General features: G+C 32.7%; 1 protein-coding gene across 1 annotated transcript; it reads left to right on the top strand.

The window, feature by feature from the left end:
• Positions 1–5,749: 5,749 nt before the first annotated feature.
• On the top strand, positions 5,750–6,833 carry LOC143597898 (protein SODIUM POTASSIUM ROOT DEFECTIVE 3-like). Its single transcript, XM_077076276.1, has 2 exons — positions 5,750–6,528; positions 6,633–6,833. The coding sequence occupies exons 1-2, from the start codon at positions 5,910–5,912 to the stop codon at positions 6,809–6,811; spliced, it is 798 nt and encodes a 265-aa protein (XP_076932391.1). The 5' UTR covers positions 5,750–5,909; the 3' UTR covers positions 6,812–6,833.
• Positions 6,834–15,649: the final 8,816 nt, after the last annotated feature.

The following is a 15,649-nucleotide window of genomic DNA, read 5'->3' as shown; positions in this document are numbered from 1 at the left end:
TCCCACTTCGGTGGGAGAGCATCGAGAAGCTTTTCAACGAACTCTTCTTCTCGGTAAGCAATCGAATAATTGCTAAGCTCTGTCATTAGATGATAGTATCTGGTGATAATATCATCCAGTGATTCGTTCTTCAAAAATTTGAAGACGGAGAACTGGGTCTTTAAGAGTTTGATCTTTGATGCACGGATACCCACATTCCCCTCGAATCTATTTTCAAGAGCATCCCAAAGCTCTCTCGCAGAAGTGTACTTTCGGAACGTATGGAGAACCTCTTGAGGAAGTGCCATTGTTATCGCAGCATGGGCCTTGCTTTCGGCCTCGTACATTTTCTTTTCTTCGTCCTCCATTTTGCTATACTTCTTAACCACATCCCTGCCTTCGTATTGCATAGTTGGAGGGATATATCCATCCTGGATGCACACCCACATTTTGGCATCCTGGTATTTAATGTATTGGATGAATCTGTCCTTCCATGCCACGAAGTCAGTTCCTTTCATCAGCCTCGGGGCCTTAGTGGCAGACCCCGCTTCTACTTCCATCTTGACCAAATCGGAGATGTTAATTGACGACATCCTTGCGAAAACCTGAAAAACCTGAAAATAATAAAAAAATATTAAAACAGCTCAGTAGGCGAAGTTAAGAGTAACTTCGCTTGAAAGTTAACTTCGCTGAAAAGAGAACTTCGCTGGATCTTAAATTCGCTTGACTTGGCGAAGTTAAAAATAACTTCGCTTAGAATGAGCGAACTTAGAAGATAAGCGAACTTGGGTGGAAAGCGAAGTTGCGGATAACTTCGCTAAGGCGAACTTATGAGGTAAGCGAAGTTGTGGTTAACTTCGCTAATCCTTATATCTTCGCCGAAAACCCTAATTCCAGTGACGGCAACTTCGCCTGAAGAATGGGAACTTCGCCCGAAGAACGGTAACTTCGCCCGATGAACAAGGAAACTGTTCAGATCTGTTTTCGTCAATCCAGCAGTTTCTGATCAATGCAATGGCTTGAAAATGACTGTCAAGCACGAGCAAAACACAATCCCAACAAAAACACGTCCCGCGAATAGGTCAAACGAGACGTTTTCTACACCCGCGTGAAATCCCGAACCTCACAATCGAGCCAATGGCTCTGATACCAATTGTAGGTTCCTGGACGGATCGTACACGGGATGTCGCTAACGACGCAGGTGCGGAATCCCTGCGTAGGTAGATACGAGTGTAGAGTATGTAGAGATCGAACACACAAGCAATAAACCAACCACGTTATATTGATAATAAACACGTGACCCGAGGTCACTGTTACAGACTATGACACGTAACTCGGTTACTGAATAACTGAAACAAAACCCTAAACGACCAACACATAAACTGTTCCGCTGAACAGTTTATATATACGACAACTTCGCCACAGGCGAAGTTGTCGATAACTTCGCTGATTCAACAAGTTCGCCATAGCGAACTTGTTGACAACTTCGCGTATTACACAAATAAATATAAACAAAACATAATTGCATTACAGACTCGATTACAAATGCTAGACTATGAACTACTGACACACATGTACCAACATATAATATTGAAATTACGTAAATAACTAATGAAAATGATATTCTATGTTTCAATATCTTGAATGATTTTTGAAAAGCAAAAATAGTGGAATGAGATTGAAACAATTTTTTTGGTTTAAAATTTCGAATACTTTGAATCAAGTAATTTGTCTTATAAGGCATATTAAATAATATATACGTAAATGTATTACAACATTTAAATCAAGGCACAAAATATATATTTCTAAAGCATTTTGGTTTGAGTTATGAAAGAAATTAATAAAAACTAAATGTCGATCTTCTTATGCAAAAACCCTTTATACTATAAAAAGAGTCATATAAGTAAATGATAGATGGTTCATATAATAAATCGTTATACATATGGATTACAATTATAATATTCAACTTCAATGATATAATGCTAAACACCAAGGTACATATAATAGGTATTCTCTATGCTTGTAATATTTATACTAAATGCTTGGAGAAAATTAAGAAAATTCACATCTTCCTGAGTTCAAATGCATATGAAAATTTTAAATTCAAATTTGAAACTAATCTTATATAAAAAAATTATGCATTGATAGTTTAAAAACAATTTCTTTGACGATGATGCACATTTATTTTCTTTTATTACATTATTTTATTATTTTACCATTAATGTTAATGAATCTATTAGAGCTTAAAAGTAAATGATATTGAAAGAGCTTAAAAGATAAGGACCATATATTAAAAGAGCTTAAAAAATATCATAATTTCTTTGACAATGATGAATCTATTAGGATTTATATTTTATAAAAATAAACTTGAATTCATATATTGAAAGAGCTTAAAAGATAAGGACTATATATTGAAATGAGTTGAAAAAAAAAATAAGAAAGACTATGAGATTGACAAGTGACAAAAATGATAGGCTTTTATCAGAGTAGATAGATTATTTATCGCAAACCACAAAAACAAATTTCTTTACATACTGTTTGTTACCTACACAAATTGTATACATATACAACCAAATTTTTTTTACATAGTATAACATATACACTACACATACCTATACCAATTAATACTACGTATACGAACAATGACGGACCCAGGAAATTTTCTCACAAGAGTCAGAAATTTTTTTGGGTTCGTTTTCAGTTGACTATCGGTATATAAAAAAAATCCGGTCCGGTTCAGTAATTCGTGTAAGGTCAAATCAACATAGAACTTTTTTGCAATCCGGTTCGTCGTGTTAAAACAGTTAACACGAACAATTGGCGTGCTACAAGCAATATATGATATTTTTTCAATCCGATTTAGTACGTAGTCTGGCTTGGGTCAAATCAATATATAACTAAATCATTTGGCATACGACATTTAACACGGACAATTAGCATGCATGCTACAAGTAGGAGAACGTATGTGAGTAGCCAACTGCAATTTTCTGTGTGACAAAAATGTTCTCTAAATTTTATGTATTTTAAAAATATAAGAGCATTCTCATTCAACCCCTTATTTTATGTGAGGGGTGTTTTTATAATTTAGAAAATGATTCGGGTGTTGTGAGTGAAGAGATTTATATTCTAGAAAAAGTATTGATTTTTCTGTATATTTGAAAAGCTACCGTTCATCCCTTATAATTTTTTAATATATTTTGAAAGTGGTTGTGAGTGACGGAAAGAGAAATGTAATGATAAAAGGTATAAAACGTATTATTTAATTGAAATGGAGAGGGAAAATATAGTGAGTTTTAGTGTAATTTTTGGTTTAGGGATAGGAGTGGGATGAGAATGCTCCAAGATGATAAATAACAACAATCAAATATACACAATTAAAAAAATAAGACGGTAGATATTTTCAGAGTAGTTTAAAAAATAATAAAGAGTAAGGTAAATAAAAACTAATCACTTATATTTGTTAAAACTTATAAAAAAGATGGATCACCTATGCAATAATAAGAAGGATACAAGCTAAACAAAATATTAAAGAGAAAATTCCCAAAATAAGCATTTATGAAAGCAAATTTCTAGTTTTAGGTATCATTTGCAAAAAATTCCAAAAATAGGTATTATAAACTAGTCGTAACGAGTAGTTTGTAGAACCAATTAAAACTTGTCGCGTGTCCTTAAACTAACCGTAAGGAGCACGCTCACTGATCATTTACTTGTCACGACTAAATAAGTTTCATGCCTCGTAATCAACGCCTATGAGTAATTCATAAGTCCTTTAGTCGCTACAACTAGTTTACCCGGTTTACATTCTCTACACAAGTAGTTTATTAGTAGTTAACTGTCGCGACTAGTTTAACCTTATAATCTAATCGTCACGACTAAAGGACTTATGAATTACTCGTGAGCGTTGATTACGATGCTTGAAACTTATTTAGTCGTGACGAGTAAATGATTAGTGAACGTGCTCGTTACGGTTAGTTAAAGGACACGTGGCAAGTTCTAATTGGTTTCTACAAACTATTCGTCACGACTAGTTTATAATACATATTTCTGAATTTTTTTACAAATTGTACCTAAAACTAGAAATTTGTTTTCATAAATGATTATTTTGGGAATTTTTCTTTTTTAAAATAATAGAAAACTATTTTGTTTATATTTAAAATCTTAATACAATCGAGAGAACATGAGTGCTAGTGAGGCAGTCAATCTACAACTTGGAGATTGATATGGGGGCATAATATAGTAGGCTAGGAGCACATATTTGTTGTGCCAATTTAAAATTGATGGTGAAAAATCCGACATTGAATAATGAATCTGCTATGCCATGATTGTAATCCATTAAGTCAAGGTACACACATTAAATAAAAACTTTTTTTTATCAAAGTAATCAGGTCTAAGATGGCTATTCTGATGATTCTAAAAAAACAATGAAAGGTTGCAACAACCATTTACTTAAATTTATATAGAGGAGATTATTACTCAACAAAGATCATACTCAAGTTGCAGCAATACAAAAGGGGCTGTGGTAATGCAAGGTAAGATGAATACTATGATGAATGTTATAAACCATAGTTGTAAAAATCCCGCTTAAGCGTCGATTAATTTCTGATTAAACGCTAGTTGGCATCTCACCGACTAGTCGTCGATTAATCTACATTTACTAAAAATCGGTCAAAATTGAGAAATTTATATATAAAATCTGGAATGCATATGCATATTTGAAAAATTACATATAATGTCCAATCCGATTAATCGTAGTCCTTACTCCACTGCCCGACTAGTACCTAGCGATATCTACAACTGTGTTATAAACTAGTGGGTGAACACGCATGCTACGGTGGAGGTGTTGAAATTTGTAAGGTTCAGTTTTGACAACTTATAAATTAGTGTTCACTTCACGATTTTAAATAAAATTTACATCCACAAACGAATATAATAAATGTTCGGTTGTAATGACCCAAATTACCCAAAGCTAATAGGCCTTTGTTCAAATATTTGATTGGGCTGATGGACTAATGAGCCTATTATTATTAGTAAACAAACCTAATAAATGAGTTGTAAACAAACATAAGCGGATGAAAGTAAAACAATTACAATTAAAACGAATGGTAATGTCACAAAGAACGAAAATAACTAAAACGAATATTCACGAACATAAATGAACAAACATGACATGTTCATTTGCTTGTTTTATTTCTGGTTAAACTATGAATCCTTTAAGTTAGGTGTTAATCCAGATAAACTTTCAGTTTTGAAAGGATTTAGATACTTTGGAATAAAAGAACACGATTCCATCATCACTCCAAAAAAATTTATTCCTCCACTTTTCAACTTTAATGGATCTTTTAATCGAACAAAACATTTTTTTATAGATTAAAAAAATTTATTTAACATCTGATATGTTCAAACTCGAGACCCCTTTTGCCCCATCATATCATTTTAGATTATTTGATTTTTGTAGGCTACGAAACTTAAGAATCATATTGTTACATAGAACGAACTTTGGCGCGATCTAACCATCTTTGTAGCACTACGTACCTAACCACTAGTTAGTTGTTGTAACCAAATTAACTGGACCACTTGACCTAACCCGACTGCTTTGGTCACTTGGTGTTATGTGAGATTGCACAAACATACACAAATCTTTGCAGTGACACATAAAATGACTCGATTAGGCTCGGGCATTTACATTATGAGACACCTTCATTATAGAATCAATTTTAAGTAAAGAACTATGTGAACCGCATAGACACTTGTACATGTTACTTTTAACGATGATATAAAATATAGTTACATAACCATCTACCTTTTTCTCATATCAAGCACTACGTGTGAATATATTGTAGAATATCTTGAGTTGGTGTGATATAACTTTATGGTGGCTAAACCATTTCCCTTTATGAGTTTTCAAAGTAGTGAATATATTCTATGCTATAATGAAGCTACAATCCACTACCCATGTGGTGATGGATTCTATAGTTCTTGAAGAACCTTCCTCTTCCATTGCTTGTGGTGGCAGCAGCGGTGGCAGTCGAGCAATTGACCGTCACAATCCCATCATTCGAGATGAGAAAAGACTCGGTCAAGGCCGTATCTTTCCTTCTCACTCCACCACCACCGCTGCCACCACCGACCAATCCCACCTCTGGAACCAGAAGCCAGAGGTGGAAGCGGGCGGTGATCAGAAAAGAAAGAGTGTTGCATATGCTAAAGATGGTGAATTTCTAAGCACAAGTGATTGGATAAGTCCAGCAAGTTCTTCAAGGTATAACATAGCTACATCTGAGTCTCACCATGTTATGCCGCCATCATTGTCGCTAGCACCACCATCACCACCGCGTGAACATCTTAATGCTAATAATGGAAGGGTTTTCAAGAAGAAAGATCATGATTTATCGTCATCTCCTCCGCCTACACCACAACCACCACCACCATCATCTCCGCGTTCACCGTCACATCCACCACCTTCTTCCAACCAGGTGGTTGTCCTGGAGGTGGCACTGCACTGCAGAGGCTGTGAAAGGAAAATGAAAAAACATATCTCCAAAATTGAAGGTATTGTTATTAATATTGTTTTGTATCAAAACCAATTTTGAATATGTATAATTGTATATATATATATTTCCTTTTTTTATTGATAAAATCAAATATAATTTCAGGTGTAACGTCATTCAAAATAGAATTTGCCGCTAAGAAGGTGACGGTGGTTGGAGATGTGACGCCGCTGGCTGTTCTGACTAGTGTGTTGAAGGTTAAAAATGCAAAACTGCTGACTCCAGCAATAATATCATCGTCGTCGCCACCACCAGCTGATCAGACCGGTTCAAACAGTTCTTGATAGAGTTACTATGTCAAAATGGACCGGTCTGGCTAGACCGTTCTGTGATCTCTGGTTGACCGATTGTGTTTTTAATTTTATACTGTGTGTTTTTATACTACTTTTGGAACATAAATCTACATGACTAATCCTGTTAAATGTTACTTTGGAAAAAGGTTTATGTTTTAAATACATATTGAATGAATATTTAAAGGTATAATCGTCATGATAACATACCATAAGATGAATAGATGATAATCATAGATAATAAATCACATGGATCTATTTTGTTATATTATTATTATCATTAGGGTATCAAGAAATTGGATAAAGCTTTACCCTTTCCAAGGGGTGGGGGTTCATGTCCAGTGTTGGACCATGTCTAGCCATGCATCATGCCAAAACAAGGTGTTCATGGTCCCGTTTTGACAAAAATCCTTGACGAACTGCTGGTTTGACGGTTTAGCGATACGGCTTTCACGGTTTGAAACGGTTTTTTATTTTCTTTTTCAAAATCATTAATTAGTTTGTAAGAAAACTTTTAAAATTATAACAATAGTTAATAATCATAATACATATATAACAACATACCCCAAAATTAGGAAAAAATATATAAATAACAAAGTTTAAATGACTTGTTGGCATCAAGTTTCAAACGGGACCAAACCGTTAAACCGTCAAACCGCAAAAACCAAACTCTTTAAATCTTAAACTAGCCAAACCGATTGACTTGCTTCAGATTAAAAGGTTCGGTCATGGTTTTTACATTTCTATACTAAACACATGCAGAATATTTATTCCAAATGAAAAACATGACAAATTCTTTCAAAATAGATTAATCCATAAAATCCAAAAAATCAAAAGAGCACCAAATCACCATACATGTTCATGACAATGTCTAAGTTCTTTGTTTGGTAATTTTAGCTCTAGAAAGTGAACTCTCTTTCAAACTCTTACCTTCACTGGTTACGGTTTATACGGTTATAAATCTACAACCTCTTGTAATAAATCATTGAGCATCAACTCTGCAATTAGCATACCTAAAATGTCGATATCATTCGTCGGTTGCACCCACTCCGAGTCCTTGTTGTAATAAATTTCACAAAAATCCTCATGATAATCCTTTTCTATTTCATACACCACATTACGAATCTGATCCTCAAGATCCGGTTTCAGTAACCCGAGTTGGCTTTCTCTTTTCACCGGGTTGGTCCACGGGTACACTGCCGCTGGCTTTGAGGCTCTAATGAGCATTTGTTCAACATAGTCATAAAACGGGCGTTTTCCCAACCTTAATAACGCTGTATCTTCATAATAATACTCAAGACAGTTAAGTATCTTGTGATCAACATGATGTATGGTCTCATCTGTATCATGATTTTCTAAAGTTTGTAGGATATGTTCCATATATGCAGATAGTTGACCAAAGATTTTGACTTTTGGTATAAGTCTGAGTTTGGCAAATATTATCCTCGACCCGACTGTCGGCTGATGAATATTTTTCTTCAGATCTGAAAATGGTAGGGAAAAAAGTTCAATAATAATGGATTAGACGGTTATGATGTAAAGCATATGAAATTTTAGAGGGGACATTTTAAACTTGTTTAATTGTAATTAGGTCATTTGAGTTTATATTTTATCTCCAACTTGTTAAATGCATTATTAGGCCAAGAATATTGGGATCATCTCCGATACGTAAAAGATCATGTAGTATGCATGTACGCAGGCTTAAATATTTAGGACTCGAATATCATTAAGGATATTTTTCCAAAATAGGTAAATAAATCGACCGACCATTGTAAATGCATTATTAGGACAAGTCTTGTAATCGTATTTGAGATGCGTATTAGTTATATAAAGTTCAAACCGTATTGACCCATTACACTACGTGAAGAAACTTGTAGTCACTATATTAACATGATATTGAAGAAACCTTTTTTGTATATTTGTATAGTTCATATGCATTGACTCTCTATCCCCATGGGGTAGAGGTAAGGCTGTCTACATCTTACCCTCCTCAGACCCTACCATAGCTTTGCTATTGGTGGGATATACTGAGTACGATGATGATGATGATGATGATATGCATTGACTCGTATAGAAATTTTTATATGTGTGAATAAACATGTACAACGAAAATAGTTGATATTATATCAGGATTTAGGACTGTGAATATTATGTAGACAAAGCTTTCTAAACATCAAATGCAATAATGGTGGGAGTTGAAAAATAAATTTAATAGGTTAAGAACAAAAAAGTATATGCAGTTAGAAAGTTAAATAATTACCTTGAAGACGAGCATTAATACTCTCAATGTCATCCGATGCGAATGCTAGATCTTCTGATTCAGGTCCATGCGCCTGTATTGAAACCGTAAAAAAAAAAATTAAATTTCTTGACAGTTGAAACAGAAAGAATGTTTGTTAATTTGAGTATATCATTAATAGGCATCAACCAAACAAGTAAAATATAAGTGTAACAAGATTTTAAGTAAACAGCAGGTTTGATTTACAAACAAATTTGATATTTTATCTACACTCCTCTTCAAGTATATGTTAATTACTAGATAAAGAAGATAGAAAAAAGATGACCGTAAAGGTTTCGATAGTGTTATAGAGTTATAAGCTTGCCGAGATGCATTTTCAAATTTAAAAGTAAAGTAATGATGTTTCTTGACCACCCTAGCAAGTTTTCGGGCCTATATTGTTTCTAAGAGTACTAAACTGAATAAATATACACATGATCTCAATCTCGAATATTTGAAGCCATGAACCTAATCAGATTAAGCTCATAGCATAAGTGTATGATCATGAATGCAACTAGAACTACTAGAAGCTTAAAAAGGAATAAAGATATTATAAATTGAAGTGCAGCTAGATTTCACAATCATATTCACAACTAGATATATACATACGCACGTGTGTGTGAGTGCACACATATCAATACTAGTCAACGGTGTGTATAATACAGCTAGATTTTACAATCATATATTATAGCATGTGTCCTTTTAATAAATCTTAACTAATAATTTTATAAGGTAAGTAAGAAACCTGTGCATCAATGTCAATATCAGAAGCCGATGGCTGATAATTAGTCGGATCCTCATTCTTAAAGCAAATCTCGGCTGACTTTAGGGAGGACTGAAACCTTTTATTGGGTCTTACCATTTTCAATGGTAAGTCCTCTTGATAGTTAAAAACATCCTTTTGCACCTTTCTTCTAACTTGATTGGAGGACTCGGTGATCATTTTCTCATCAACATCATCTTCATCATGACCAACATTTTTTGTGTGATTTGGGTCATCAAAAGATGGTTGAACAGATGTTGACCCGCTAGAAGCCATAAGTGAACCCAACCCGTTAGGTGATGCAAAGACATCACCAACCGCAACCAAACTAGCGACTTTGCCTGATTCTTTAGGTTTGGCTTCTTCTTCAACCTCACTTATTGCCCCTTCATCTTCATTAATGTGAGTTATACATCTTTCCAACAACATATTAGTTGCTTCGCTTATTAGAGATGATTGAGACATGTGCGATATAGAATGTGTGAGTCGGTCATGATGGTCAATGATGATTCTAGAAGACACCGTTATTTCTTCTAATTCACTAAACGAACCGCTACTCTCATCATATCCATAATAATCAACATGAACACTTTTGAAATCTTCTATTACTTCACTACTTAACTCCGGTATAGTCTCTTTAGTACCTTTCCACTCGCACACAGTCTCGTTACAAACAAGTTCTTTGTTCTTTCCATGTTTGTCTTCTAGCTCACTAACCGAACCGCTTCTTAACACGTGCAAACTCTCACCATATCCATAATAATCAGCATGACTGATTTTAAAACTTTCGTTGACCTCACTACTTATCTCTGATGCGGCCTCTTTAGCACCTCTCCACTCGCATGCAGTCTCGTTGCATACAAGTTCTTCGTTCTTTCCACGTTTGTCTTTTGATTCACTAACCGAACCGAGTCTTAACACTTGCAAACTCTCATTATCTCCATAATAATCAACATTACCACTTTTAAACCCTTCTTTTTCTTCACTAGTTATCTCTGATACGGTCTCTTTAGCACCTCTCCACTCACATGCAGTCCTGTTACAAACAAGTTCTTTGTTCTTTTCACGTTTGTCTTTTGATTTATTAACCGGGCCGCTTCTTAACACATGCAAATTCTCATCATATCCATAATCAACATGGCCACTTTTTGAACCGTCTTTCACTTCACTACTTATCTCCGATACGGTCTCTTTGGCACCTCTCCACTCGCACGCAGTCCCGTTACAAACAAGTTCTTTGTTCTTTTCACTTTTAATGCCTTCTTTAACTTCACTACTTATCTCTGATACCGTCTCTTTAGCACCGCTCCACTCGCATGCAGCCCCGTTACAAACAAGTTCTTTGTTCTTTCCACCTTTAGAACCTTCTTTCTCTTCACTAATTATATCTGATACGGTCTCTTTAGCACCTCTCCACTCACATGCGGTCCCGTTACAAACGAGCTCTTTGTTCTTTCCACTTTTAAGACCTTTCACTTCACAACTTATATCTGATATGGTCTCTTTAGCACCTCTCCACTCGCATGCAGTCCCGTTACAAACAAGACGTTCTTTGTTCTTTCCACGTTTGTCAGAAGAACTTATAAAACCTTCTTTCACTTTTGATACGGACTCTTTGGCACTCCATTCGCATGCAGTCCCGTTATAAACAAGACGTTCTTTGTTCTTTCCACGCTTGCTAGAAGAGCGATTGACAATTTTAGAAGAATCTCGACATCTACCTACCAGCTTAGCTAAAATACTTGTCGACCGATTCTTGGATGAGATTCCATTTAATATTCCTTTAGGTAATAACTTCTTCATCCGATTCCCGTTACTTTGTTTAGAAGTGATTTTTCCAACTTCAGACTTTAACTACAACAAATATAATCACGTTCATAAGTTGCATACAAATTAATATATAGTAACTGATGATATATAAAGTTATAAAACTTATAAGTGACGCATCTCGGTAGGATTAGCAGGGGAACTAGATTCGACAAATCTTTGACTCAGGAACTCATCATTTCCTAGACAAAACAGATTTGTTGGTTCAAATTAATAACTCAAATACGAAATCGATAACAAAACTTGTCACTAACTATTAAGTAGAATTAGAATACAACATGAAGTTGAGAGAATCAATAAACTAAACACCAACAAATTGCAATAATTTAGTTTGAACAGAAAATAAGTTAAACCTAAACTATTTGTCCTGCAATGAACATTCATCATTACTCACAAAACTTGAGAAAACAAAAGGCATGGTGACTCAAAATCCAAATAAATTTGTACATGGCAAAAAAGGCACAATGAACAATTGGACAATGACCTCTAGCTTCCACATTAGGTATGAATGTATGACCATAAAATACACTTTTTATTTAATGATACAGAAACTACAATATATGCTAGGGCTAATAACACAGATCCAGTTTTAACATTAACAGGATTAAAATTACATAATTTCAAACATAATTGATAACATTAAATTCAATCCAAGAACCAGATAAACAGAATTTTACCTCCAAACAAGCATCGAAACTTCGAATTCCTCTTCTTGATTTGCTCCATTTCAGTTATTCGATTCCGTAAACACGAACACGAAGAATCCGATTAAACCGAATTCTCAATGTCTTCAATCAAACACAACTATATATATTGATAGAGAAACATACATATAACAAATAAATATATTGAGAGAGAAACATACATGTATAACTATCTAGCTGTATATACATAGAGAGAGAGAGTTCATACATTTAATGATCAATCCGATCATATTATCTTTGAACAAACTATGCGTTTTTTGAAGTTTCATATAACATAATATTACAGGTAAGAGTTGGACTGGAAATAGTATAAAGATATGCTTCGCGGGCAAGTGGTGGGGTCCACGTCCACTTGTAATAATATCCTTACGCCATGTAATCCCTCTTCACCTCTTAATTAATGATTTTTTTTTTCACTTAAATGAATTAATAATGGATTTTAATTTAATGTGCTTTAATGTTTAGATATAGTTGGTTCATTTTTTGGAATTTTAATAAATGAAAATAAATTAACAAAATTAATAAAATGTTTATTTATTAGGATTATTATTACAAAAATAATAATGACTTAAAGATATGTTCTAATTAAAGCACTTTATTATGTCTTTAATTTTTTTATGATTTTGTTTATAATAGTTTAGATAATTACAACATAATCAATACATATTCACAGTTCAAAAAAAAATAAAAATTTACTACATATTCACATCCTAGTTAATCTATCACCTACTTACTGATTATACCTTTTGCAGCTTATCGTGGTTTTAATACTTGACGTAACATGTAGGTAGAATTTAACCATTTATTAAATAGCTTTCTATATAATCAACATGAGACTTAGGTAATAAAATTAATTAGTTTTGATATTAAATAACTAAGTTTTAAATGCTGACATTAATTTATGTATGCTAATTATATTTACAATATAAATAATAAAATATATGTATAGTCTAGATCAAAGTCAAATATTACATGATTTGTATTTATTATTAAAGAATAAAAGTAAAAAATTAATCATTATTAATTATCAAATAATTAATAATTTATTAATTATTAAAGAAACTTATTTCAGAATTCAGAATAAAAGTAAAATAGGCATCTCACATATATAAAAAAGGTCGGTTTATGTGATTTTTTAAACGAATCTTGCAAAATATTTATGACAAAACACGTGTATATATTTTAGACTGGTGATAAGCATATCCTTCAAATAAATGTGTCCTTAGGCTCACCGATGTAATAGTTGTTTATATATATAATTATAATTACATAGTTCATTCATGTGTTATGACTTTAACAACTTAGACTCATCTTTGTATGTTAGACGAATTGTCGTAATTGGTTTTTAACTCGTCATTATAGCTAGACAATACAACTAGTTTAAAAGTAGTGTTACAATCTACCATGTATCGATAATTTTTAAATATCATTCTTTTGTATAACTACAACGATAATAAAATTATATATAAAATTTACTTTAGTAATGCAAGTTTAAGTGCCTATACTAATTATAGCTAGACGAATTGTCGTAATTGGTTTTTAACTCGTCATTATAGCTAGACAATACAACTAGTTTAAAAGTAGTGTTACAATCTACCATGTATCGTTAATTTTTAAATATCATTCTTTTGTATAACTACAACGATAATAAAATTATATATAAAATTTACTTTAGTAATGCAAGTTTAAGTGCCTATACTAATTACGTCTGAATTCACAAAATTAAATATAATGGATTACTATCCATAAACAGAAAAAATATTTTATGTAGGTGTCCGTGGGGGGAAATAAAAACACAATATTTATAACGTTTGACCAATGACCATGTTAAGAACTTAATATTTTACAAAGTTGTTGAATATTAAACATGTGCATTTATTAAATTATAACCAAAGTCAAATCTTATTTAATCTGAACCCGACTCATGTTGTTAGTTGTTAAACACCACATAAACACTGTGCCACTTATTTTTCTTTATTTCAATTCATCTCATCTAAAAGAAATAGTTTAATTTATTTAACTCCATCTCACTCCTATCAATTTTTAATTTAATATATTGTTTTTTTGCCTTTTAACATGTGAAAAGTATAATCTGTGGCCCCATTTAATAAATTTAACACAAGCAGAGAATGGTTTGATTCATATAAAAGTGTCATGTCATCTTAATTCATATTTTAGTATTAGAGTATACCAATAGGCTTAACTTGACAACCTGACCACATAAATTTGGATAGCCGTTTAACTCATTTTTTTAATTGTATCATATATGTGTGACGAATTGTAACTGGGTTATCAGCAAGTGTATTTGTAAAAAGAATAATAAATATCACAAGATTGTTTTAAAAAGAAAAAAAGGATATAATTTAAATTCGCTAGAGTAATTCAATAATATGATCAGTTTTTTTAGTATTAAAATCTTGAAAATAGATTGAATTTGCAAATCTTTATAAAAAAGAAAAAAAGAAAAAATAAACATAGATATATAATTATCAAAGTTTTTTTAAAATTCTTAGAAGGGTTAATCCAAACTATTTTAAAAACATCTTGTCTTGAATCGTTTTTAAACAAGTCGTGTTAGTCACCTAAAACTTTTATTTTTGTATATGGTTCGGTTTGTGTCGAAATTGCGTACCTATCCACAATGCTAATGAGTTTCAAACCTTCACAAACCACTATCATACATGTTACATTAAATATTACACTTCATTAAAAAACATTCATTTTTTTCATAATACTATAAAATTTTAAACCCAGTGAAGAATATTATGTGATAGAGGAGGATCCCACCTCCACGTTCACTGCAAGTTTGTATTTCCGGACGAAAAATTCCGGATGAGCTCCATGTGTTGTGGATGCTCCGCTTAACATGTGAAACATATATACGAAGTAAAGATGTTTGATTTGAATATTATTTATTTGTTTTATAAATCGAACAAGATGTTTGAATTTTTAAGTAGATGCCAAATAAATTAGTCTTTGTTTTACATAGAAAGAGATCGAAATTGCTGAAAACTTCTATTCGAAATCACTAATTGAGAAATTTAAAGACTTTCAATGTCGTCGGGCTAAATTGTAGTTCTTCTTCCTTCGTCGTTTATGTGTAAGAACCATGTTATTTTTTCTAGGATTTATGGATTTTATTTGATGAAAAAAATTGTTTTCTTTCCTTTTCTTTTATCTATAAAAGCTTAATATTTATTTATAATATTTTCTAACCCTCTAATATAAATGTTCTAAGTTCAACGCTATTTTCCTAATGA

This window comes from Bidens hawaiensis, unplaced genomic scaffold, assembly GCF_021521415.1.
Source record: "Bidens hawaiensis isolate Kalapana, Puna unplaced genomic scaffold, B.hawaiensis_p1.1 tig00049230_1, whole genome shotgun sequence".
NCBI lineage: Eukaryota > Viridiplantae > Streptophyta > Magnoliopsida > Asterales > Asteraceae > Bidens > Bidens hawaiensis.
The sequence above is the reverse complement of the archived record's forward strand: the minus strand, read 5'-3'. Positions and strand labels throughout refer to the sequence as shown.

Bases quoted from the DNA above. Each gene is read 5' to 3' on its own strand.
- LOC143597898 (XM_077076276.1), top strand. From the start codon at position 5,910: ATGAAGCTACAATCCACTACCCATGTGGTGATGGATTCTATAGTTCTT. The intron at 6,529-6,632 runs GTATTGTTATTA...ATATAATTTCAG, and splicing joins ACATATCTCCAAAATTGAAG to GTGTAACGTCATTCAAAATA.